The sequence below is a fragment of the Mauremys reevesii genome, linkage group 13, assembly GCF_016161935.1.
Source record: "Mauremys reevesii isolate NIE-2019 linkage group 13, ASM1616193v1, whole genome shotgun sequence".
NCBI lineage: Eukaryota > Metazoa > Chordata > Testudines > Geoemydidae > Mauremys > Mauremys reevesii.
In genome coordinates, this window is record NC_052635.1 from 47500794 (window position 1) to 47527685 (window position 26892).

Sequence of the window (26892 nt, forward strand, 5' to 3'; positions counted from 1 at the left end):
GAGCTTCAGGGGGAGTGTACAGAACACGGCAATTCTGGAGTGATCTACCTAGTCTTCTACTCCTGGCTTCTGGCATTCAGAAGTTTAATGTTGCTCCAGGCATGGGGTTGTGGCCCTGACCATCTTGGCTAATAGCCATTGATGGACCTATCCTCCATGAACTTATCCAGTTATTTTTTGAACCCAGTTATGCTTTTGGCCATCACAACATCCTATGGCACTGAGATCCATGGGAGTTGTGCTTTGTGTGAAAAAGTACATCATCTTGTTTGTATTAAACCTGATGCCTATTAATTTTGACTGTTACCTGGTTCTTGTATTGGGTGAAAGGATAAATAACACTTCTCTATTCACTTTTTCCACACCATTCATGATTTTATAGCCCTTAATCATATTCTCCCTTAGTCATCTGTTTTCTAAAATGAACAGCCCTAATCTTTTGTTGTAGCTGCACTTTTGGGGGTCAGATGTTAATATAACAGTTCTACCCCTGTCACTTGGTGTAATGGTTCAGTCCAGTGAGAAAGATGATGCTACACTGCTTTTGGAGTGATCGTTAGTTAAACCACACAATTTGATGGAACCTTATAAACTAACTTCAGTCAAATATCTTATTGCAAACCTCAACCTTTAAATTATTTTTTGAGAATTAATACTTCAGCCCATATTTGCATTTCCATAACTGCTTACAATGCAGGGGTTTTTTTAATCATTTTCTACGGTATATGGTACTGTCCATATTTGGATAGAGCACAATGGACCAAATGGACTTCTGGTCTGATCTTAACTTGCTCTAGTATGGTAATTCCAGTGTTTACTCCAGTATTTGTTCTGCAGCAGACTGCAACAGAGAGCAATTTGCTTCTCAAATATAAATTACAAAACAAAAATAAAAAAAATAGCATCTCTAGCAAATTTATTTGTAGGGAAGATTTACAAAGTAAAAAATGAGCTGCTATACTAATACTATACACAACTGGAACTCGATTTGTCTGGAGAGTAATAAACTCACATTTGTTCTAAAACACGCAGTTTAATTTGCACAAATTCAGAACTCCCCCCTTCCCCACACACATGCTCACTATTTCTCCTATAGAAACTAAGTTGGAATATTATAGAAGAGCTGAAGTTAAAAGAATGTACTTCTCTTCTGGGGATCAGGAAGATATCCTTTACCCTTGAAACTCTCAACTAGAAAAATTAAATCTGTATTGTGTACAATAAAGATATTGCTGCCCAATATATATCACACAACCATCTAAGTAATGCAAAAACAGTAACATAAGAAAATAAAGGGAATCTGAACCAAATTTTCTAGACCTATTAGACAGCAATAAAAGACATTTGGCTAGTCAACCAGTGAGCCCTTAAACCAGGGGTAGGCAAACTTTTTGGCCCAAGGGCCACATCTCAGAATAGAAATTGTATGGTGGGCCATGAATGCTCAGAAAATTGGGGTTGGGGTGAGGGCTCCAAGGTGGGGCCAGAAATTAATTCAGGGGGAGGGAGGAGGGCTCCAGGCTGGGGCAAAGGAGTAAGGTGCGGGCTCTGGGGTGGGGCTTGAGGTGTAGGAGGGTGCTTTGGGCTGGGACCGAGGAGTTTGGAGGGTGGGAGGGGGATCAGGGCTGGGGCAGGGGCATGGGGAGAGACTCAGGACTGCAGGCAGTGCTTACCTCAAGTGGATCCCAGAAGCAGCACTCATGTCCCCACTCTGGCTCCTACACGGAGCCGTGGCCAGATGGTTCTGTGTGCTGCCCCTTCCACAGGTGCTGCCCCTGCAGCTCCCATTGGCCACAGTTCCCAGCCAATGGGACCTGTGGGGGCAGCAAGCAGAGCGGAGCCCCCTGGCTGCCCCTACACATAGGAGCCAGAGTAGGGCCATGCCACTGCTTCCAGAAGCAGAGTGGAGCAGCCCCCAACCCTACTCCCCGGCTGGAACGCTGGAGCAAGGCAAGCCCCAGACCCCGCTCCCCAGCGGGAGCTTGAGGGCCAGCTTGAAACGGTTGGCGGGCCATAGTTTGCCCACCTCTGCCTTAAACTAAGGATTTAGAAAGAGTGTGCCCTGCTAGTCAAGAAAAGATTGAAAGGATAAGCTGGAATTTCCGGTCATCTTTTCTTAAAAAAATCATCAGACACTTGAGAATGGAAACCATTAACATCTTAAAACACATTGGAGTCTAAATTAGAGCTGCCATCTTTTTTAAAATGGAATTCTGGACAGTTACAGAAAACTTGCAAAGGGCTGTGGGCAGCAGCCCAAGCTCCAGAAACCTGAGGGGTTTAGAGCCTGAAATGCAATTTCCTTTATCTCTTACAAAATCCTTTAAAATGTCCCACACAATACATAAAACACAATTAAAATGTCAACAACCTCCAAGGCTGATGTATTCCCCAATTTAAACTTACACATGCTTTCAGCTCGATTCTGTGTTCTGCTATATGCAGTTTGTGTCAAAACTCAAGAAGCATGGCAAATGGAATATAAAATTCAGAGGTCAAGCTGCCTGTGCATGGATTTATCCCTGTGAAATTACAGAGCTCAGGAATGTATATGCTACTTGGCATGCAATGTAGGAGGTAGGCACACTGGTCCAACCATAAGACTCTCTCTCCCTGTCTCTAAGCATCTAGTAATTACCTAGTTAAGGACAATAGTTGTCCCCTCATCTCTGCCAAGGACCTGTAGGCTTGCCCCCAAATTCTTCAGTGGTCTTTGCTACAGGCTGCTACCCCTATGCATACCTATGACCAGTGCTCCCCATTCCCAGCCATCTTGTATTCCTCCCCCTCTACCCCACATCCACTCCCTCCCACCCCCATCCTGTATTCCACCCTCTGCAACCCCACATAGATCCACAGCAATGTAGGGCTGGAAGGGACCTCAAAAGGTCATCAAATCCACCCCTTTGTGCTGAGGCAGGATCAAGTAAACCTAGACTATCCCTGATAGGTGTTTGTTCAAAGTGTTCTTAAAAACCTCCAATGATGAAGATTTCATAACCTCCCTTGAAAGCCTAGCCCAGAACTTAACTATCCTTAAAGTTAGGACATTTTTCCTAACATCTAACCTAAATTTCCCTTGCTGCAGATTAAGTGGATTACTTCTTGTCCTACTTTCAGTGGACATGGAGAACAACTGATCACCATCCTCTTTATAACAGTCCTTAACATATATTAAGACTTATCAGATCCCCCCTCAGTTGTCTTTTCTAAACACTAAACATACTCAGTTGTTTTTTTTTAACTTTTCCTCATAGGTCAGGTTTTCTAAACTTTTTATCATTTTTGTTGCTCTCCTCTGGACTCTCTCCAATTTATCCACATCTTTCCTAAAACATGGCACCCAAAATTGGACACAGTATTCCAGATAAGGCCTCACCAGGGCTGAGCAGAGCAGGACAATTATCTCCTATGTCTTGCATACAACACTTCTGTTAATACACCCCAGAATTATATTTGCCTTTTTGCAATTGCATCATATTGTTGACTCATATTCAATTTGAGATCCACTATACTTTTCAACAGTATGACCACCTAGTCAGTTGTTCCCCATTTGTAGTTGTGCATTTGATTTTTCCTTTCTAAGTGTAGTACTTGGCATTTGTCTTCACTGAATTTAATCTTATTTCAGCCCAATTCTCTAATTTGCCAAGGTCATTTTGAATTCTAATCCTGTCCTCCAAAGTGCCTGTAAGCCCATCCAGCATGGTGTCATCTGAAAATTTTATAAGCACACTCTCCACTCAATTATCCAAGTAATTAATGAAAATATTCCATAGTACCAGATCCAGGGGTGACCTTAATGGGACCTTACTAAAGAAACCCTCCCAATTTGACAGCAAACCATTGGTACCTACTTTTTGAGTAAGTCTTTCAACCAGCTGTGTACCCACCTTATAGTAATTTGCTCTAGACCACATTTCCCTGTAAGACTGTGTCAAAAGCCTTACTAAAATCAAGATATAGCACATTTACTATTTCCCCCTAGCCACTAGTATCTTACCAGGAATCAAAGTTAGGCTGATTGGTCTAGAATTGTTTTTTTTTAATTCCACAGTCTTTATTCTGATACTCTCACTCCTTCCTTTCATTATAATCATGAACTTTATCATTTCTTGATCACTTCCACCCAAATTGCCCTCAACCTTCAGATTTGCATCTCCCTGTTGTTCAGAGTCAAGTCCAGAATGGCTGCCCCCAGTTACATCCTTGACTTTCTGAAATAAGAAGTTGTCCCCAGTATGTTCCAAGAACTTATCAGAAATATGGTTTTGCCATCTTACTTTTCCAACAGCTGTCTGGCTAGTTAAAATCCCTCATTACTACCACTCCCTCCCACCCTCATCCTACATGTCTCTCCTAGGCCCCACACGTCCAATCCCTCCCACCCCCATCCTGCAACATCTCTCTCCCACCCCTATCCTACATGTCTCTCCCAGGCCCCACACGTCCAATCCCTCCCACCCCCATCCTATATGTCTCCCTTTGGCCCCACACATCCAATCCCTCCCACCCCCACACCCCTATCCTGCATGTCTCTCCCTGGCCCCACACATCCCATCCCTCCCACCCCCACACCCCTATCCTGCATGTCTCTCCCTGGCCCCACACATCCCATCCCTCCCACCCCCACACCCCTATCCTGCATGTCTCTCCCTGGCCCCACACATCCCATCCCTCCCACATCTATTGTCCATCTACTAGCCCCACCCTCTGCTCCCAAAGCACATACTCTACCCCCCCCATGGGGCTCCCTTATCTGCCCTCCAGCTCCCCCCTCCCGCCAGGTGAACACAGTTCCCCGGATGGAGCTCGCCTTGGTAGGGCGGGGCTCGTTGCTAGGGAAGCGAAGGCGCCTCGTCTCTGTCTGGTCGCCAAGGAAGTGAGACCAGTTGCCAAGGCGGCCTGTGGGGCCGGTTGCTAAGGAAGTGATGGCTTGGGGGCGGGCGTGCGGGTTGCCAAGGAAGTGAGCGGGGGTCGATCCCCCCCCGTATCCGGTGCAGCAGGAGCGGCGGCGGCGGCGGGGGCTCCATGGTGACAGCGCAGGTGAGTCCCGCACTGACAGGGTCCGAACCGGGCCTTAAAGGGCCCCAGCTGGGGGAGGCACTGCGGGGGTGGGGGCTTTGTAGCTACCGGCAGGGAGCCCCCTCCCCAGCAAAGGAAGGGCGGCAGCTCTGTTGCACACGCATATGCGCATCTGGGCGTGAAAAGGAGAGATGGCAGCCCCGTCGCGCACGTGTGTGTGCAAAGGAGGACCGGCAGCCCCGGTTGCACACGAGTGTGTGCAGCTGGGTGTGCAAACGAGGTCCGACAGCCCCTATTACACACGTGTGCGCACACCTGAGTGTGCAGAGGGTCGGCAGCCCCTGTTGCACACGTGTGTGCCCCCGTCGACTTGCAAAGGAGGGTCAGCAGACCCTGTCGCGCGCCCATGTGAACCTGGGCATGCAAAGGTGGGGCGGTAGCCCCTGTTGCACATGCGTGAGTGCACCTGGACATACAAACGTGGGATGGCAGTCCTGTCGTATTTGCGTGTGCGTATCTAGACATGCAAAGCAAGGACGTTTGTGCATCTGCATGCAAAGGGGGCATGGCAGCCCCTGTTGTCTATGGTGTGTGCATCTGTATGCAAAGGAGGGATGGCAGCCCCTGTCATGCATGTATGTATACACCTGGGCATGCAAAGGAGGGAGAGTTTCCACCCAGATGAGCATGTGAAGGAGGAACCAACCCCACGAGTATAGAAAAGAAGAAATCTCTCATGTGGGCATGTAAATGGCCACTCTTCCTTCCCCCACACCTTTCCTATGCCTGTGTCAACTTCCTCATCTGCCTGCTGTGTATTTTCAGAATGATTTCTGTGGCATTACAAGCTGTTGCATGATCTTATAACCCACTGCAATAGCTTTGAGTTCTCTCCACCACAAAGTTCGCTATTGCTCAGCTGCCTTTATTGTGTGTTATCATGACACCTAATGTCATATCAGAGATCTAATGTGTCACAGTAACTACAGTGTAGGACTGTTAGTCTATAGTGTGGTTCTCATGTTAGTTTGAAGATGAAGGCCGACACTCAGAAACTTTGTGATCTCATAACCAGAGATGAAGTTACAGCCTCAAATGTACATGTAGCTTGGGGTTTACATAGCTCTCTGTAAGCTCTGGTTTCTCTGTCAGTGGGAGGGAGGTATCTGGGAAGTAATAATGCCCAAACAGGCTTGGGATGGTAGTGGGCAACAAATTAAACATGGGTTTGCACTGTCATATGGCAGCAAAAAAGGAGCAGAGGGGTGATGGTCCCTTTCTGTGGTGTGTTCACACCTGGGATAATCTGTTCAGTTCTGGGCACTTCTTTAGCTGAGAGTGAGAGAGAAAAATTAGAGGGAAAGCGCAACAGAGAGGGGGTTGGAGGTATTGGGTTCTGAGAAAAGATTAAAAGAACTAAATGCAGTTAAGTGAGGACGTAAGTCTACAAGTATCTGAAGACCTTACACAGCAAGAGGGGAATGCCTGGCAGTATAACCAAAGTGATGAGATTATGAAAAGTAAGAATTTGGCTGCATATTAAGAAAGTCTTCCTGACAGGAAGACCTGTTAAGTTTGTATAGCTGCTCCTTTGCTTGGGAGTGTTAAAATAGAGAGGTTAAAGCACACTAGCACATGTCCAGTATGGTACCAGTCCTGCATTGGCCCCAGGGACATGGACTGGTTGGTCCAACTGTTCACTGCTATCTCTGATTTCTAAAATTCTCTGATGATTAAATGTGACAATCTGTGACATCACTTATTTTTTCAGGCATGACTTCATAGTGTATTAAAAGAGAATAGGGCTTAAAATTCTTCCTGCAGTCATTCAGGGCAAAATTTAAAATACACTAATCTCAGTCTTGAAGTCTAACGGATTAGAGGCAGTTTGGGATTTTATCCAGATCTCTTTGGATTTACTGGTTTCGTGAGGAACAACTGTTAATCATAGCATACAAATAAATGGTGATGTGACGTAAAGCAAGTGATAGTTTACAAGCTATTCTATCCCATCTACAAGAAACAGCTGAAGATAGTGCAAATTTTGCAATATAATTTTTGGTGACTATAAAAAATACAGTTTAGATTGCCCTTTAATTTTTAGGTGAGACAAATTTCTGTTCAGATTCCCGAGAATAACGTATAATGCTTTCACCAGGAAGAAGAGTTCAACTAATTAATTGATACACCAGTAACTGTTAACAACAGCAGCCAGCAGCAATGGAAATGGATCATGATGCGTTAGCATAACAATAGTGCAAATCAGGGGTAAGATAAGATGAGGGGACTGACTTGTTTGTGGCAAAAGTAGATCTGAGGTGTGCATTTGAGGAAGGCAGTCCTAGGTGACTGACAAATAGACAACATAATTCTCACTAAATATATACAGGATACCAAACTGCGAGAGTGAGGGTTGATTCCTCTACTGTTATGTATATCTTCTCTTACATTCAAGATGGCCACATGTGAATAGCAATATGCTCTTGTACTGAAAAAAAAAAAATCTACCAGCAGATTAAATGAACCTAGGATCATATAATACTAGTCAATATCTCTTGCAGAAGGTACCAGAGATAAAGGCAAGAGGATAACATTCAAGATAAAACACACCTCTGGTTCTGGCTGCTGAATGAATTTCATTTGTGAATAAAAAGTTAGTCTGTTGTTGATAAGGTACATGCCCAGCAGTGTTAATTATTGTATGGTTTTTGTTTTATTTTTCATAAACTTTTTGGCCCAAGAAGAATCTGGAGAATATGTCCTGTATATAGCTTTGATTAACAGAGTCTGCTTCAAAGAATCCTGTAGGACATTTTGGCTACTACAAATATTAGTTTAATTTGTTTGACAGAAGAGTGCTACTGAAGCAGTTGGAGATAGTCCTATTCAGAGATTAACCACATTGATTAGAGGTGGCATTTCTGTAACAGATCATAGCCCATATAGAATCTCATGAGCATTTCCATGCCTAATTTGAACGTGCGTATGGTGGTAAAGGTGCATACAGATGCGCATTCATTTTTGTCCATGCAATTCTGAGATATTTTCAGTTGCAGTAGCACTGAATGCCAGGGCAGAAGTGGAGGGAGCAGCATATATTTGGGAGGCATTCACAAGTTTATCAGCAAAGAAGGAGGGTATGCTTTGTGTGCTTTTACAAGTCTTGAATCTGACTTTCATATTTTCTCTAGACTGGCATTTTAAATATATATTCCTTTCTGTCCAGTTAGTGAGCCTATCCTTATTGGAGTTGTAAATCAGGAGGGAAAAGATCACTGCTGATGATAGCTCGTCTCAATTGATTAGACTTTTCCTGTTGTTATTCATACTTCCACCTTTTCATGTTCTCTGTATGTATAAATATCTCCTGTCTCTGTGTTCCATTCTATGCATCGGAAGAAGTGAGCTGTAGCTCACAAAAGCTCATGCTGAAATAAATTTGTTAGTCTCTAAGGTGCCACAAGTACTCCTGTTCTTTTTCCTGTTCTTATAAATGCCTTGTTCACAGCACGGGCATTGGGATAGAAAATGTTTTTGGTCCTCTAGCTCTACACCTGAACTTCTCAGGAGGTCCCCTCGAGTAAAGAGACAGAGGCAAAATGCAATTATAGAATCAAAAATTTAGTCCTCAAATGTGGTATTTTTGCTACAGATCCAGCTAACATTAGAATAGAGGGAAAGCCCTGAGGGAACCAAACAAATTGATTTTAAATCCTAGATGGGCTTTTCTGAACTTGCTTTATACTTAGGTCCAGCTGTTGGAAAGATTTCAAACAAGCATTCTTCTTAGAGGGTTCATTTTTTTTTAAAATTGGTTTGTCTGAAAACTTTCAGGTGCATTTCATGAGCTATGCAGTCACATACCTTTAGTGGCAGCCCATCAATGAATGGCTACATATTTTCTTTTAAAGGGAAGCTAAGTGTGCTAATGATTGGGGATGGATCAGCATGTTTTACCATCTCCAGGTGTCTCCTCATTAAACAACCCATAAACTGCAGGACTTTGTGAATCAAATTGTTATGTAGCATGAGTTTTGTGTAATGTAGAACCTTGTAAAACCAGATAGCATTCGATCACTTAGTACTTTAGAACTTGGATGTGGAATATATTTCATCGTTTTTGGGTACTGGAGCAGAGCTGGCCTATACAAAGAATCCAAATAAAAGTATATTGAGATGGGAATAATTATGGCATAGATCTGTTGAAAACTGTTGACCCCATGACATCTAGAGTACACGTGGTTATCTTCAGCTTAAGATGTACGAGTTGAAGCTGGGGGAAACTGGTGTTACTTTGCAAGCCCCAATCCTAAAGTAGCAGGTACACTAGAAGAAGGTGGAGTATGATCAAAGACCCATGTACTTTTTGCTCATGTTATTTTGATATTAAGTTAAATTTATTTTATTTTTTCCTCTAATTTTTAAGGACATGGTCCTCAGCCTCTCATAAGAAGTGATGCAAACGGGCCTTAAACCAGCCTTAGAAGGGAGGAATGTTGGGCTGATGTAAATTTAGCATCCCGAGTCTCCCATTCTCCATCTCTCAGCTCCATGCAGAATATGTATTGGGGCAGGATGTGAGGGGATAGAGGCATGATGGGAGTTGGGGGATGAAGATCCAGGACCAGACTGCAGTGCACTTTGCTGATCCCTTGCTAGCTTAGTTGTCCTAGGTTGTATAAGTTATAATAGCCTATGGCTGATCTAAGGCCTGGTCTACACTAGGCGTTTAACCCGGTTTTAGGAGCGTAAAACCGATTTAATGCCACACCCGTCCACACTATGAGGCCCTTTATATCGGTATAAAGGGCTCTTTAAACTGGTTTCTGTACTCCTCCCTAACGAGAGGAGTAGCGCTAATATCGGTATTACCATATCGGATTGGGGTTAGTGTGGCCGCAGATCGACGGTATTGGCCTCCGGGCGGTATCCCACAGTGCACCACTGACCGCTCTGGACAGCAATCTGAACTTGGATGCAGTGGCCAGGTAGACAGGAAAAGCCCCGCGAACTTTTGAATATTTCCTGTTTGCCCAGCGTGGAGCTCCGATCAGCACGTGTGGTGATGCAGTTAAAAATCAAAATAAAGAAAGAGCTCCCGCATGGACGATGCGAACGTGATCGCTATAAGGGCAGGCAAATCTGTTCTATCAGTGCTCCGTTACAGAAGACGAAATTCAAAATCATTTTTAAAAAATCTCCAGACAGATGCCATAGCAGGGACTCAGCGCAATGCTGCGTGACAAGCGTAACGGAAAGCCAAAGAATCAAATGGACGCTCATGGACTGGAGGACTCAAGCTATCCCACAGTTCCTGCAGTCTCTGAAAAGCATTTGCATTCTTGGCTGAGCTCCAAATGCTTCTAGGGTCAAAAACAGTGTCCGCGGTGGGTCAGGGCATAGCTAGGCAATTTACGCACCCCTCCACCCACCCCAGAAGTGAAAGGGAAAACAATCCTCTCTTGACTCTTTTACATGTCACCCTATCTTTACTGAATGCTGCAGATAGACGCGATGGTGCAGCACTCAACACCAACATCCTTGCTCCCCCCATGCTATGGATGGCTGGTGGTACAATATGGCTGGTATCCGTCCTCATCATCAGCCTATTGGCACATGGGGCAGTGCAAAAGGACTGGTAACCATGCTGACTAGCATCGCTAAGGTCAATCAAGGGCGCCTGGTCCTAATTTTTCGTGGTAGATGGTACAGTATGGCTGATAACCATCGTCATCATAGCAACAGGGGGCTGAGCTCCATCAGCCCCCACCCTTCATGTGTAAAGAAAAGATTCAATTGCCCCTGGACTAGCAGAGGGATGCTGGGCTCCTCTCCTCCACACTCCTTACTGTCCTGTCTGGACTATCATAGCAGCTGGAGGCTGCCTTCCACTCATTTCTCACTAACAAGTCAGTGTGTCTTATTCCTGCATTCTTTCTTACTTCATCACACAAGTGGGGGGACAATGCTACAGTAGCCCAGGAAGGCTGGGGGAAGAACGGAATCAACAGGTGGGGTTGTTGCAGGAGCACCCCCTGTGAATAGCATACAGCTCATAATTTCTGCAGGATCTGACACAGAGCAGCTGTGCTCTCTGGTTCTATGATACAGTGGTTCTCTAGTACACTTGCCCATATTCTAGGCAGGACTGATTCTATTTTTAGATACCAAAAAGGAGGGATTGACTCAGGGAGTCATTCCCAATTTTGGCTTTTGCGCCCCTGGCTAAGAGCAGCCAGGGGCACTTATGACAGCAACAGATGGTGCAGTGCAAAAGGACTGGTAGCCACGAGCATCTTATTACCAATTTATGGAATGGTAGATGGTACAATATGGCTGGTAACCATCTCTGCTATCATGCAAAAGCAAAAGCATGCTGCTGTGTAGCGCTGCTGAATCGCCTCTGTGAGCGGCATCTAGTACACATACGGTGACAGTCACAAAAGGCTAAACAGGCTCCATGATTGCCATGCTATGGCATCTGCCAGGGCAATCCAGGGAAAAAAGGCACGAAATGCTTGTCTTCCGTTGCTTTCCCAGCGGAAGGAGTGACTAACGACATTTACCCAGAACCACCCGCGACAATGATTTTTGCCGCATCAGGCACTGGGATCTCAACCCGGAAATTCCAAGGGGCGGGGGAGGCTGCGGGAACTATGGGATAGCTACGGAATAGCTACCCACAGTGCAATGCTCCAGAAATCGACGCTAGCCTCGGACCTTGGACGCATACCACCGATTTAATGTGTTTAGTGTGGCCGCGCACACTCGATTTTATACAATCTGTTTTGTTAAACCGGTTTATGTAAATTCGGAATAATCCCGTAGTGTAGACGTACCCTAAGTTGCACTAGGGGCTGGTTCAGGACCAGAAAGGCATAAACATAACCTAGAGCCATCTTCATGGCTTCTTCCTACCCGCTCCACTATGCTAACTGTGAATTGGAACTGCGTCCTCTATTTTTAACATGCTACAGATGTTTCTATTGCAAATGCATAACTGCACCATAGATGTTGGTAAGGAGGAACCTGAAGGTTTTGGCAACAATGGGGGAGGGAAGCAGAATTTTACAGCTTTTAACACTGGATGGGAATATTCCTTCCTTCCACCTTGTGAGCATAGTTGGCAGTGACTTAAAATTTTGTCATAACCAGCAATGCAGTCCTTAACAGCAAAAAGCTGTCTGTCTGCGCCTGCCCCAGCATCATCCACTATCTCTAACATCTGCAACAAGCACAGTAATTAAATTAAGTGGTGATCTATAATTGCCAGTTGGTTTCAGAGTTAACACACCATTAAGATGAATGGGGATGGTTTACTCTACTTTCCCAAGTGTGCAGACAACTCTGCCTTAGTTCGTGCATGCCAGTTCACACTGAAGGTTTTCTTTGCAATGATAAGGACTAGAAATGCATTTGTGTGTGTGCGCGTGCGTCCGTGAATTCCAAGCAGTTTGAACTTTATGATGAGACCTTTAGATTTCTGGTGGATTCTGTCCTGCAAGGGTTCAATGGGACTATCTTTGCCTATGGGCAGACTGGGACAGGGAAAACATATACAATGGAAGGAGTGTGTGGTGATCCCGAAAAAAGAGGGGTCATCCCCAATTCATTTGAAAAACCACACCCCTGAGTGATGTAGTTATACAAACCTAACTCCTGGTGTAGACAGTGTTATGTCAACGGGAGGGCTTCTCTTGTTGACATAGCTACAGCCTCTCGGGGAGGTGGAGTTACCTATGCCGATGGGAGAAGATCTCCCGTTGGTGAAGGTAGCATTTTCACTAAGCGCTACAATGACACAGCTGCACCAGTGCAACTGCAGTGCTGTAAGTGTAGACAAGCCCTTAGATTCTGCCACATGTTTCTATCACGGATAGTAGACTCTGCATTAAATTCCAGCGCTCTGGAAACACAGACTACACACAGCACTAGATATAATAGCTGAAAGGTGAAAAGAAGCTTTATGGGTTTCTCTTGAATCCTGGCAGCAATGTCAATTCCATTAAAGATTTATTATACTGTAATTAGACCTACAAAAGGTGACTTAAAATGTAACAAAGAAAAGGAAAAAGCATCGTGGTACTTTTCCAGGCAATATCTTTCCTTTAAGAGATCCTATAGATGAGTTTTAAACCTACGGCAGGAAACTGAAGCACTGCATTTTTCTGATGACATAACATGTAAATAACATAGGACTCATTAAATCTGAATCCTGACCCTGAAGTGCCAAAACCCAAATGTGACTCCCTCCAGAATCCAGTGTATTTATATTTGATTTCCAAAGAATCTCACAATCTAGTCAGGGACAATTTTTAAGCAACTAAAAATGCAGGCAGTTAAAGCTAGTGGTGCATAAGAAGGTTCACAAAGGCTGCCATTCACTGGTTCCTTTTTGTCCTGCGGTGGTGCTCTGTGACCTTCCATTTCTCTGCAGAATAAGGGCAGCTATAGAGGGGGAGGCAGCAACATTAGGTTAATGTAACTGTTTTATGCCTCTTCCCTGAAATTAAATGTGATCTGCCAGGAAGGGTATTGGCAAGGGAGTGGTTACTGTAAACTCTTCATTATGAAATGAAAATGGTTAGTAACAGAAGATAGTTTTAATCAGAGGCAACTTTAAATATATGTATAATTTCTTCAGATCTGTCCTGAATTTATAATTTTGCTGGATGTGTTGTAGCACTTGATCTAAACACTGATTGGGTTCCTCACAAGAACCTCTAAACAGCATCTTTAATGCAGTAGGCAGCAGCATAAGCATCAGATAAAGTGACTCAAAAGTGCGCGTGTATGTTAGATTTATAAGTGCTGTGATTAGAACCTGAAACTAATACTTTTAATTGACTATTACAAACCAGAATGTAGAAGAAGTTTATTGCAATGGGTTTAACTAATTAAAAAAGTATTATACAGCATTTCTAATTTTTTTAAAGGGAAGAGAAAGGGGTAAATTTACCAACTATAGTGATTTTATTTCATGAGGATTCTTTGCAACATTTCTTTATGTAACTAAATATTAATCGATATGTAAGATTTTGAGATATCGTTTCAAATAGATTAAGACTTTTTAAAATGTTTACCTTAACCATTATTTTTGTGCTTCAGAATCCTTCACAGTTCAGTTGACCCAAAGCCTTCAGAATTAAATGAGTTGAATCTGTGCCTTTGCACAAAAATTTATTGAAAACTAGTCATGTGCCCTTTCTTTGTTTATTTTTTAGGTTTTCAGCACTCCTGGCCTTCCTGGATCACCCGCCTGTCAAATCTCCCTACCCACTGTCCTGTCGTCATGTCTAAGTTAAAGAGTTCTGAATCTGTCAGGGTGGTGGTGCGGTGCCGGCCAATGAATGGGAAAGAGAAGGCAGCTTCATATGATAAAGTTGTTGATGTGGATGTCAAGTTAGGGCAGGTATCAGTGAAGAATCCCAGGGGAACATCTCATGAGCTGCCTAAAACCTTCACCTTTGATGCTGTCTATGACTGGAATTCCAAGCAGTTTGAACTTTATGATGAGACCTTTAGACTTCTGGTGGATTCTGTCCTGCAAGGGTTCAATGGGACTATCTTTGCCTATGGGCAGACTGGGACAGGGAAAACATATACAATGGAAGGAGTGCGTGGTGATCCCGAAAAAAGAGGGGTCATCCCCAATTCATTTGACCACATCTTCACCCACATCTCTCGATCTCAGAACCAGCAGTATTTGGTTAGAGCATCTTATCTGGAAATATACCAAGAAGAAATCAGAGATTTGCTATCAAAGGATCAGTCCAAGAGGCTGGAGCTGAAAGAGAGACCAGACACTGGGGTGTATGTGAAGGACTTGTCATCTTTTGTCACAAAGAGTGTCAAGGAGATCGAGCACGTCATGAATGTGGGGAACCAAAACCGCTCCGTTGGTGCTACCAACATGAATGAGCATAGCTCCCGTTCCCATGCCATTTTTGTGATCACTATTGAGTGCAGCGAGGTGGGACTTGATGGGGAGAATCACATCCGTGTAGGAAAACTCAACCTAGTGGACCTTGCAGGCAGTGAACGCCAGGCCAAAACTGGAGCACAGGGGGAAAGGTTGAAGGAAGCTACCAAGATTAACCTCTCTCTTTCAGCTTTGGGCAATGTTATATCTGCCCTAGTAGATGGTAAAAGCACTCACATTCCATACCGGGACTCAAAACTAACTAGGCTACTTCAGGACTCACTAGGTGGCAATGCTAAGACTGTGATGGTGGCCAATATAGGCCCTGCCTCTTACAATGTAGAAGAAACTCTTACTACCCTGCGATATGCCAACCGTGCCAAAAACATCAAGAACAAACCAAGAGTTAATGAGGATCCTAAGGATGCACTGCTACGAGAATTCCAGGAAGAAATCGCCCGGCTCAAGGCACAATTGGAAAAAAGGTCTGTTGGCAAAAGAAAGAGGAGAGAAAGGAGAAGAGATGGTGGGGAAGAGGAAGAGGAGGATGGAGAAGAGGGTGATGAAGGGGATGACAAAGATGACTACTGGAGGGAGCAGCAGGAAAAGCTGGAAATTGAGAAGAAAGCTATTGTAGAGGATCACAGCTTGGTGGCAGAAGAAAAGATGAGGCTGCTAAAGGAGAAGGAGAAGAAGATGGAGGATCTGAAGCGAGAGAAGGAAGCAGCAGAAATGCTGGGTGCCAAAATCAAGGTAGAGTGCTTGTTGGATTCCTTGAAGGGAATGTTCTCTGGGTTTAGGGAAGGATGGCAGTTCATCAAAGTGGGACGATAACCACCAAGTAGAGAAAGTTTCAGAGTAATGGTGAGGGGGTGTGCCTGAGAAGTTTTAAAAATCAACTTTATGTAGACAGAGGTGGGAATTCTGTTAAAAATTGAATTTAGAATTAGTGGTTCACATTTGTAATATGTTTTATATAATTTATGAACTGTGGTTGTAGAACCTACTTGTATGACCCGGGGAAGTCAGTACAAGAGATTTAAATGTGATATACACACTTATTATGCTGTAACTTATTAACAAGCTTCCTTCTGTTACTGATTGTTAGAAATTTATATATATGAAAGCCTCCATGTCAACCTCTCAGACAAAATGTGGGACAGATTGCCACAATGCAGAACACAAGACAAGTTACTAGTGCATTAACCTTACAATTATGTAGGATTTCACAGAGAGAACAATTTCCATAACAACAGGTTTAAATTTGGATGTTGAGTGAGTGACACTCCTTATAAAGGAGAGTTCAGTGGTAACTATCTAAGGAGTCGTTACTGTTTTTTAAAAAGGATGAGTTACATGGCTGCCTGAGAGGTTAACCTCTCAATATGTTTTTTCTTTCAGGCAATGGAAAGCAAGCTCCTTGTTGGAGGGAAAAACATTGTGGATCACACAAATGAACAGCAGAAAATCTTGGAGCAGAAACGTCAGGAAATTGCAGAACAGGTAAGAGAGGGGGAAACAATTTATTATTTTGTAACAATGAGCTGCTATTCTAGACCATTCAGAAAACATGAAGGTAAGAGAAACTATAAACTAGTGTTCCTGAGATTAATGATTGAGCTCTAGCCCTAGTTTAATGATTACTGGCAAAAGAGAGAGAAAAAGGGCTTGTGTCCTTTTTACTGCTTTATGATGTATAGAGAAGGCCTGTAAACTTTTTTCCTCATTGCTTTTTACATTAGAGACTCTGGTCCTGTCTTGGTTAGAAATTTCTGTGGTGGAGAACTGATGAAATGATATCATCTTAAGGCCCTAGAGAGTGAAAGCTGCAGCAATTAAATGAGGGGAGGGATATTTAGTCAGACTATTTACAACTTTTGGTATTTTGTGTTTTTGTTGGTGCATATTTAACTGCAATGACTAATTAAGATTTTGGAGAAGGAAAGTCCTTGCTATGGTTTCAACACTCCCACTCCTTTAACTGAGCTTATTCACAATAAATGTCCTATGAGGCGCCCAACAAACCCTTCAAAGTCAAATAAACACAGGGTTGATGTTCTTGTTGTTTTTTCTAAGGTAAAAAACAACTTGAAATTGGAATCTAAAGCAGTAGAGAGTCCTGTGGCACCTTATAGACTAACAGACGTATTGGAGCATGAGCTCTTTGCTGCTTTTACAGATCCAGACTAACACGGCTACCCCTCTGATAATTGAATCTAAATCAGGAGTCCTGGATCCCAGGCTAAAGGGATGCCTTGGATGTGGCTTTCATGTATGCAGGCACCGAAGGCAACAATATGACAGTGTTGATCTAGTCTTGTTTGTGGTATTCCTTAGAAACGTCGGGAGCGAGAAATCCAGCAACAGATGGAAAGTCGGGATGAGGAAACATTGGAGCTGAAAGAGACCTATAGTTCCCTACAGCAAGAGGTGGACATCAAAACCAAAAAACTCAAAAAGGTAAAATGTAAATAATGCTAGGAAAGATGGATTAGAAACTGAATGGCACTGCATGTGAAGGTGATAGCAACATTGAATAGTCATTACTCTGGTTCTTCTCACCTGTTCCAGCTATTTTCCAAGCTGCAAGCTGTGAAGGCAGAGATCCATGACCTCCAGGAGGAGCACATCAAGGAGCGGCAAGAACTGGAACAGACCCAGAATGAGCTTACCAGGGAGTTAAAGCTAAAGTAAGTCCCATTGCTCCATATGCTGCCCTTAACTCTTACTAAAGGCATTTTATTCTTGGGAGTGGATTGCAAGCCAGTTGCTTACAGAACAAGAGAGAGAACTAGAAATTCCTTCTCTTTGTCTAGGGCTGTGTTGGAGAGGTGGTGGGGAGATTCAAAATAGAGATGTTAATTCTCCTGTTTGCATATGTCCCATCTTTGTTCTTGCCTGTTATCTACAGGCACCTGATTATTGAAAACTTTATTCCCCTGGAGGAAAAGAACAAGATCATGAACAGATCTTTCTTTGATGAAGAGGAAGACCAGTGGAAACTGCATCCCATAACCCGGCTGGAGTGAGTTTACCCCCTAACCTTACTTTAAGACTGGGTCAGATGAAGACTTCAGGCTGGCCAGAGCAAGATTCTCCACACAGTTTTAGCCTCATCCAGCAAGAGTGCTTAAAGTCAGAATGAAGTTTTAGCCAAACTGTAACCTGAGTACAGTAAAGGTGAAGGCAGAGTAAGGAAAATTCTAACCTGTGAGGAGAGGAAGAAATTTCTACTGATAATCTCTCTCTCTCTCTCTCTCACACTCACTCACTTTTTCTTCCAAAGGATTGCAAATTGCTTTGCAAACTACATAGAGTATTGTGTTCACCATTAAAAAGTCAGCAGATTCAACATATCTACTACCATAGTTATTTCCTATTTTAAAGATAAGATATCTCAGAGGCCAGTGTATAGAAACTGTTGGCAAATCCTGACTATATATAAGAGGTTCCAAAGAACAAATGTGGAGTGAAAGGGCCAGAGGAATGTACATCATCCTGTGGTTTGTACTATAGGAATGTATAGGAATCCCACAATAAGCACAAAACAAGAAATTGGAGAGGCCAACTTGTGAAGGACTGTATCTAATACCACTTGCAGGGTTTTTACTGTCCAGTTGGAGCAAATTCCCAGGTGCCTGTAGCAATCTTCTTTTTCCAAATAGATACACTGGATTGCCTCAGTGCATTGCAGATCATAGAATATCAGGGTTGGAAGGGACCTCAGGAGATCATCTAGTCCAACCAATCTTCAACCAAATCATCCCAGCCAGGGCTTTGTCAAGCCTGACCTTAAAAACCTCTAAGGAAGGAGATTCTAAGGAAGGAGATATTTTGATTTATTCAAACAATGAAAAATCTTGTCAGTTTTTGGCATGTGATAGATTCAGTAATCATCTCCTTTTCAGTAACCAGCAGATGATGAAAAGGCCAGTGTCAGCAGTGGGATACAAGAGGCCTTTGAGTCAGCATGCCAGGATGTCCATGATGATTCGTCCAGAGGCCCGCTACAGGGTAAGCCCAAACATGGATGCAGCCTGCATCTGTTTTCCTCTTGTATTCAGAGGAGTATGAATTTCTGAGGATATATACATAAACTGTGTGACAGATGCAGAAGACTCTGGAGAGGAAGCCTCCCTCTTGACATATTAAAAATGTGTCTTAAACCCAGCAGTCTGGTGTTGTTCAAGAAGAGTTTATGACCTTCATGCTGCTGCTAAGTTACCTTCACCTGGTGTAGATCGAAAGTGGTAAAGTAAAAGCTTAAGTAGGATGATAGGAAAGTCACAAGCCAGAGAGAATGAAGTGGCCCGAGAGTGTGACAAGGGTAATGTGACCATGAGCACACAGGATATATACATTTCCAATAAATCTAGGAGTTCTGGTAACAATCCTTATCAAAGCATGGAATACATCAGTACAATTTGTGGAAAGTATGAGTATGTGTGGACATTGATGTTTCCGGTTCTGCTTCCATTTTCTTAGGCAGAAAACATTGTGTTACTGGAGCTAGATATGCCTAGCCGAACAACCAGAGACTACGAGGGCCCAGCCATTGCTCCTAAAGTGCAGGCTGCTCTAGAAGCAGCTCTGCAGGATGAAGATGAGATACAGGTGGATGCCTCCACTTTTGAGAGCATGTCAAATAAAAAATCAAAATCCAGGTGAGTCAAGTTGTAGAAAGTAGGTTATGTCCACCTCTGTCCATTGGACCCCAGTCAGCAATGTATGCATGCATAGGTCACTATCTTTCTGCAGGACTGGTCAGTGGGATGAAAACTAAATGAGCCCTGAGGTAGGTGGAGAGAGATGGGTAAATAGGGCAGAGGAGCAAGCTGAGGTTGATAGAGAATTATATCTAGTCAAACTCATTCAGCTTTTGGGAGATTCGCTTTGATGTGTAACAAGCAACTTTCTTTGTTTTTACTTCTTCAGGCCTAAAACTGGAAGGAAATCAGGGGGATCCTCTTCCTCAGGCACCTCTGGGTCTCAGCTCTATCCACAGTCCCGGGGGCTGGTTCCTAAGTAAAAACAGCAATTCTTCTCCAGGGCGTGAACAGCATTTGCCTTCTGAGAGCAAAGACAAGTAAAAACCTGCAGAGAGGACTCTCAGCCAGACTCCAAGCCCTTTCCTTTGGGGAATAGCAATGGCCTCTTTGCAGTTTAACTGACTTGTGTCAAAATGTGCCAGTCCCAGGTGTGCTGAACCTTGCAGGAAAAGATTTGCTCACAATCTAGCAATCAGCCCCTATTGGGAACAGATTTTAGTTAGGAAATCAGAAATGCATGAGGTACGTTAAAGTGTGTTAGAAGCAATGGGAAGCATGAGGATCACCTCACAGCATCACCCTCTCTCCTTCAGTTCCAGCCCCCTTGCTGTACTGGGCTCTCTTGCTGTTGGGCAACAGGAAAGAGTTGCAAGTCATCTCAACAGAATCAACTCTCCAGAACCTCAGGATGAAAACTTAGTGAGGTTAAAAAGTGGAGGGTGTATCCAAACTTGACTAGGTGCATTTTTTTCCTCTTTCTGTTGAAAGAATGGCATCTTCATCTGGGGTTAGAGTTGGGTTGAACAACCCTGAGATGAGCAGGATTGGAGAGCTGTTTCCTTGCACTTCACAGCTAGACCTCTCCGCTTTCCTTTAGAAATGTAGAACAAGAGAGGATCTTGGAAGTATATTTTGCTCCTGTAGAATGGAAGCAATAGAAACTGAAGTTCTCTATCTGTTTACAGACATCAGTAAGAGCTCTTCTAAACTGTCCTGCTAAAGACTCAACCCCTATTGGCAGGGACCACCTTGTCAAAGAATAAGTCTGCATACCAGTGCCAGTTCCATACTAGCTCTCTTCCTCTCACTTCTCCATCCCACACCTGGCATTTTAGACCAGCATCCATACTGAATAGCTAAACCCTACACCGTGTATGGCCATTTTCTCAGATCTTCCACCATTTGTAGGAAGTGTAGATCTAGCTTGGTGCTAGGTCTCTGCCAGGAGGCACACATAGCCAGTTCTGCCATTCCCTATGACATGGATGGAATCTGGAGCACTATGAGGCAAAGCCATATTAGACTGCACTTTTCTGATAAGTATGCAATCTTTCCCCTGATGTTATGAGGCGCTTCAGTGCAGGAGCTGCCTTTGTGTCTCATCGTGCTCCAAGTTAAGAACATTCTCTTTTCAGTCTTAAGCTTTCCTGAATACAGTGAGGCTAGATGGGAATGAGGGCAATGTGTAATCACCAGTCTGGGGTTGCAAGGAAATCTGATATAAATCCCAAGGGTGGTACACTGAAATTGAAAGGGGAAGAACTCCTGCTTTAGATGGTGTCTTTTCAAAGTTTGCCCTGTGACTAATATCACAGGCCTGCATGGTCCAGTGGGGAGAGGGGAGCTACTGTATTGGATGGGCTCAGAAGACAGAGTAAGGTGTTCCTGTCTTGCATCTCACTGTTCAGCTTGTAAGTTTTAGTTCCCTGTATATTGAGAGTTGGGCTATTTTTTTTTCTTGATTGTTGTCAACTGTTGTCCTGTGATTGTTTGTTTTTACCCATTACCTCTCCCTCGCAGATGACCTCTCCCTATACTGACTGACCAGTGTATGAGAACTTGCCTGTTTTTAGAAATACTCTGATGTAGGGACTCTACTTTGTGTTCTTGTTAAGTATCCATTGACTGACTCTGTCCAGTCTGGAAAAACTCCATTGTATCTGACCGCCATGAGCAGAAGGAACACAACACTTCTAGCATAAAGCTCTCCTCTGCATCTTGCTGGCATGGTGCCTTGGTGAGTCAGCTGCTCAGGTGGACTTGGGTTAAGTTCTAAATCAGCTGCTTTGATTCAAGGAGTATATTTCTGGATGAGGACCAGATGAATATTTTTTTAAATTTTGATGCGGGGAGGAGAGTTTTGCCTATGGGTGAGGGAGGAGCCATCTGCTCATTTTCTGCTATCCTAATGATGGAAGCCTGGCATAACCTTCCTTTTTATAAACCACTGTTTCTGTACAAAAAGCCTTTTAATTCTCTTTTGTGGTATAAAACAGAGTGTCAACGGTTGTCGTCCACCCCCCAGTATATAATCTTGTTTACTTCATAATTGAAAAAGAGGATTGTATAGTTTAAGTATTCAGAGAATTGAAATGAGATGAAGTGACTGTATAGCCTGAGATGGTAATATATACATGATATAGCTATGCTTCTTCACTCACTACTATACCACCGGGTTTCTGTACAAAATTTGTAAGATTTCCCATGTGGCAGGAATAAGTACATTGGAAATCACAGCCCAAACCCAGACTGTTCTGCTTTTACTGTTAATATGCTAGAATGGCTCTACCTCGGAAAGCCCTGTTTATAAATGTGTATACGTTAAGGTGAGAGAAAGGGACTGAGGTAGGTAAATTATAAAATTGACTTTTAGTTACCTTTACCCACAGCTCCATTTTAAACAGTATGTCCAGTGAATAAGAGAGAATAAGCAAATCTCAGGGCAACAGCAGCTTTCAGCTTCTCACTCTGATTGACCTACCCCTTTAGATCCATAGGGTACATCTACACTGCGATTAAAAACTTGTGGCTGGCCTGGGACAACCAACCTGGGCTTGCGGGGCTCAGGCTAAGGAGCTATTTAATTGTGGGGTAGACTTTTGGGCTCAGGCTGGAGCCTGAGCTCCAGGACCTTGCAAGGTCCCAGAGCTCAAGCTGGAGTCCAAGCCCGCACATCTATGCCACAATTAAACAGCCTCTGAGCCTGAGCCCTGTGAGCCCAAGTCAGCTGGCACAGGCCAGCCACGGGTATCTAATTGCAGTGCAGACATTTTCTGGCAGTGATATTGGGGTGAAATGATACATTTGTGTTAAATTGTACAATGTTAGTGAAGTTCAGGATCGACATGTCTAACAAGTGATCCTGCCAGGCTTGTGCCTCTCTGCTGCATGTGGGTATGATCTGAACCATCTGGGCTTCCTGCAGGCTAAAAGCCAAAGAAGACAGGAAATCCACCAAGTTCCTGGAAGAGGCCCTGGGAGAGTGTGCACAGTCAGTCTCTTCAGAGGAATGTTTAAAATCCTCCTCCTCTTCGCTCTGCTCTGTATAATTGGATACAATTTTATTTTTCAAGTTACGTGCAGTAAAGGTAGCTTTTCTGTTCCAGAGTCAAATCCCACATGAAACCGAACACATAGAAATTACAGCACTTCAAATTCTTAATATAGGTCTGATCATCCTTTGTTGAAAGGTTTGCATGCTGCTTGAATCTTATAGAATATATACCTCTGTGATGACCTTTTGAACTGTAATGATGCATTATACAGACTTTTGGTTTAATACAGAACTCTCTAGTTGTAGTCCTTCCTCACTGTGTCTAGATTCATTGCCAAGTTTCAGAGAAGCATTGATTCCTGTAAATCTGGATATTTTATCTGTCCTGTCTTTTAATTTCTGATATCTGACCATACAACCAGGCCTTAAAAGGGGAAGAAGTGATTCTTGTGGCTTGCTTTCTACAGTGTTAAACACATAGACAAATGAGAAAAACATATGTGCACAATGCAAAAGCCATAATCAGATGCTCAGTTGGAACTGAACAAGAACAGTGGTGCCCGGCTGCTCTGCACCTTGCAGTGGTCATTTAGCTCCCTATGATCTAGGCACTTACTACCTTACCCTCCTCAGCCCGATTTCTCTTGTTTCTGGAATGAAGTGCCCAAGGGTGCTTGTGGGCATAACTGTCTGTGAGATTTCACTCCTTGGTCTTACACTGATCTTGACCTTTTCTTTGGTGACCTGTAGACAAAGAACATCTCTAGTTCTGTCAATAGGTTTTACAACTTATATTTATTTGTATCATCTCTTTTGGCTAGGAATGTAAAAGTGATCCTAAAATAAGATGTGTAATAAAATCAATCAGATTTATTGTATCTACCAAAACTTGTCCGTTTTTCATCCTTAAATGAATTTATAAATCATTGCAATATTCACAGATCTTTAGGTGGCTGTAAAACACCAGGCCCTTGTTTTATTAGAAAGTGCCTGCAGAAGCTAGCCTTATTATAACTAAAGAATGGAATTTAAATGTCATTGTGACAGGTGACAGACAGAAGCCCCAGAGAATAATATACTCTTGTTATTAACAGAATATGTATAGTTCAAGCCATAGCAGCACAAACATCCTTGTTTCCCTCCCCGCAAATGTGGTTCACCTCTACCTTGGAGAGACCACTTGTGGGTCTGAAAGGGTAGGTTAGTCCTTTTTCCTTTCTGCTGAGTGACAAAAAGGGATCCAGTTAGTGGTAATTATGGTGGAGGTTTTTGTGATGTAAACATCTGGAAAATGGAGTGAGACCACTAACTCATTTCATATGTCACTGTATGGTCTCTAATGAGGTCTCTAATGAAAGTTTTTAGTATTTTGGTTGGAAAAAAAAACATCAATGGAAGGGGTTTTTCTGTTGATGTAGATAATCCGCTTCCCTGAGCAGCAGTAGCTAGGTCAACGGAAGAATTTTTCGACTGACCTAGCCATGTCTACACCAGGGGCTATGTTGTCATAGTTATGGCACTTATGGCTGTGAATTTTTCACAAGCAAGGTAGTTAGGCTTATCTAAAAATAGATCAAGGCTCAGTAACCATTCCGATGGAACAAAAAGGGTAATATTTGGATTTGGATGGACTGTGCCCATTCTATTCAGGCTGGAGCTGGGCTTAAAGGCCTGCAGCCTAAAGGTCTACTCTAGATTGCTTCTGGCTCTGCCAGTGACTAGGTGTATGGCTTCAGGCAAATCCCTTAACCCTTGTGCATGCCTCTCACAGTCTGCTACACAGGGTTGCAAGAGGTGAGTGTGCATGCATAGGCAAAGTGTGTGTGTGTGTGTGTGTGTGTGTGTCCATATGAGTGTGAATGGCTGTGTGTGGGAAGGTGTTCACATGAGCACAAACAGCCCTATGTGGTGGTGGTTTAAAAACTGTGTGTCCCCTTATGAGTACAAATGGCCCTGTGGGGGTGTGTAGTTCATACAAGTGTGAATGGGCCTGTGTGTGTTCACATGAGCATGAACAACCTTCTGTGTGTGGGAGGTGTTCAGATGTGAATTACTCTGCGTGCTTTTACAGAACCAGACTAACACGGCTACCCCTCTGATACTCTGTGTGTGTTCACAGGAGCGTGAATGGCCCTGTGTGTCGGTGGTGGGGAAGGTGTTCATATGAGGGTGATAGCCCTGAGTGGGGGTGGTCACACAGGGGTGAGTGGCGCTGTGTGTCTGTGGTGGGGAAAGTGGTCACACAACGGTGAATGGCCCTGAGTGGGGGTGTTCACACGAGGGGGAAGGGCCCTGTGTCTCTGTGGCGGGGAGGGTGCTCGCGTGAGGGGGAACGGCCCTGTGTCTCTGGCAGGGAGGGTGCTCGCACGAGGGGGAAGGGCCCTGTGTCTCTGTGGCGGGGAGGGTGCTCGCACGAGGGGGAAGGGCCCTGTGTCTCTGTGGCGGGGAGGGTGCTCGCACGAGGGGGAAGGGCCCTGTGTCTCTGGCGGGGAGGGTGATCGCACGAGGGGGAAGGGCCCTGTGTCTCTGGCGGGGAGGGTGATCGCACGAGGGGGAAGGGCCCTGAGTCTCTGGGGCGGGGAGGGTGCTCGCACGAGGGGGAACGGCCCTGAGTCTCTGGGGCGGGCAGGGTGTTTGCACGAGGGGGAACGGCCCTGAGTCTCTGGGGCGGGGAGGGTGCTTGCACGAGGGGGAAGGGCCCTGTGTCTCTGTGGCGGGGAGGGTGTTCACACTAGGGGGAACGGCCCTGTGTCTCTGTGGCGGGGAGGGTGCTCGCGTGAGGGGGAAGGGCCCTGTGTCTCTGTGGCGGGGAGGGTGCTCGCACGAGGGGGAACGGCCCTGAGTCTCTGTGGTTGGGAGGGTGCTCGCACGAGGGGGAACGGCCCTGAGTCTCTGTGGTGGGGAGGGTGCTCGCACGAGGGGGAACGGCCCTGAGTCTCTGTGGTTGGGAGGGTGCTTGCACGAGGGGGAACGGCCCTGTGTCTCTGTGGCGGGGAGGGTGCTTGCACGAGGGGGAACGGCCCTGTGTCTCTGTGGCGGGGAGGGTGCTCGCACGAGGGGGAACGGCCCTGTGTCTCTGTGGCGGGGAGGGTGCTCGCGTGAGGGGGAAGGGCCCTGTGTCTCTGTGGCGGGGAGGGTGCTTGCACGAGGGGGAACGGCCCTGAGTCTCTGTGGCGGGGAGGGTGCTTGCACGAGGGGGAACGGCCCTGTGTCTCTGTGGCGGGGAGGGTGCTCGCGTGAGGGGGAACGGCCCTGTGTCTCTGTGGCGGGGAGGGTGCTCGCGTGAGGGGGAAGGGCCCTGTGTCTCTGTGGCGGGGAGGGTGCTCGCACGAGGGGGAACGGCCCTGTGTCTCTGTGGCGGGGAGGGTGCTCGCGTGAGGGGGAACGGCCCTGTGTCTCTGTGGCGGGGAGGGTGCTTGCACGAGGGGGAACGGCCCTGTGTCTCTGTGGCGGGGAGGGTGCTTGCACGAGGGGGAAGGGCCCTGAGTCTCTGTGGCGGGGAGGGTGCTCGCACGAGGGGGAACGGCCTGGCCTTTGGTACTTAGGCCTGAGTGGGCTCCTAGGAGATCCTGGGGTCGGGGGAGGGAGCGGCTGGAGAAGGGGCCTGCGGGGCTGCCGCAGCCTCCCATCGGCGCAGGGGACAATGGCCGCCCCAGGGCACGGAAGCTGGGCACAGCGGGGCCCTGTCAGCTAATGTGGGCAGGGCATCCACGGCTCAAGCCCAGCATGCTTCACGGCACCGGCACCCCTGCCCTTGGCGCACTTGTGCCGGAGAGCCTGCTGGGAGGTGTAGTCTCGGGGCTGGAACGGCCTGTTCGCGCCGGGCCGCGGTGGGACTACAATTCCCATCAGACCCTGCGGTTTGTTTTCCTTCAAACGGAAAAGCTACCCTCCCCCGTCAG

At 45.1% G+C, this 26892-nt stretch overlaps 1 protein-coding gene across 1 annotated transcript; it reads left to right on the forward strand.

Annotated features, from left to right (window-relative positions):
• Positions 1-4872: 4872 nt before the first annotated feature.
• KIF3B (kinesin family member 3B) lies at positions 4873-23881 on the forward strand. Its single transcript, XM_039497891.1, has 9 exons — positions 4873-5046; positions 14250-15700; positions 16349-16450; positions 17285-17407; positions 17519-17637; positions 17859-17972; positions 18856-18961; positions 19433-19611; positions 19883-23881. Exons 2-9 carry the CDS (start codon positions 14318-14320, stop codon positions 19974-19976), a joined length of 2220 nt encoding a protein of 739 aa, XP_039353825.1. The 5' UTR covers positions 4873-5046; positions 14250-14317; the 3' UTR covers positions 19977-23881.
• The last annotated feature ends 3011 nt before the right edge of the window (positions 23882-26892 follow it).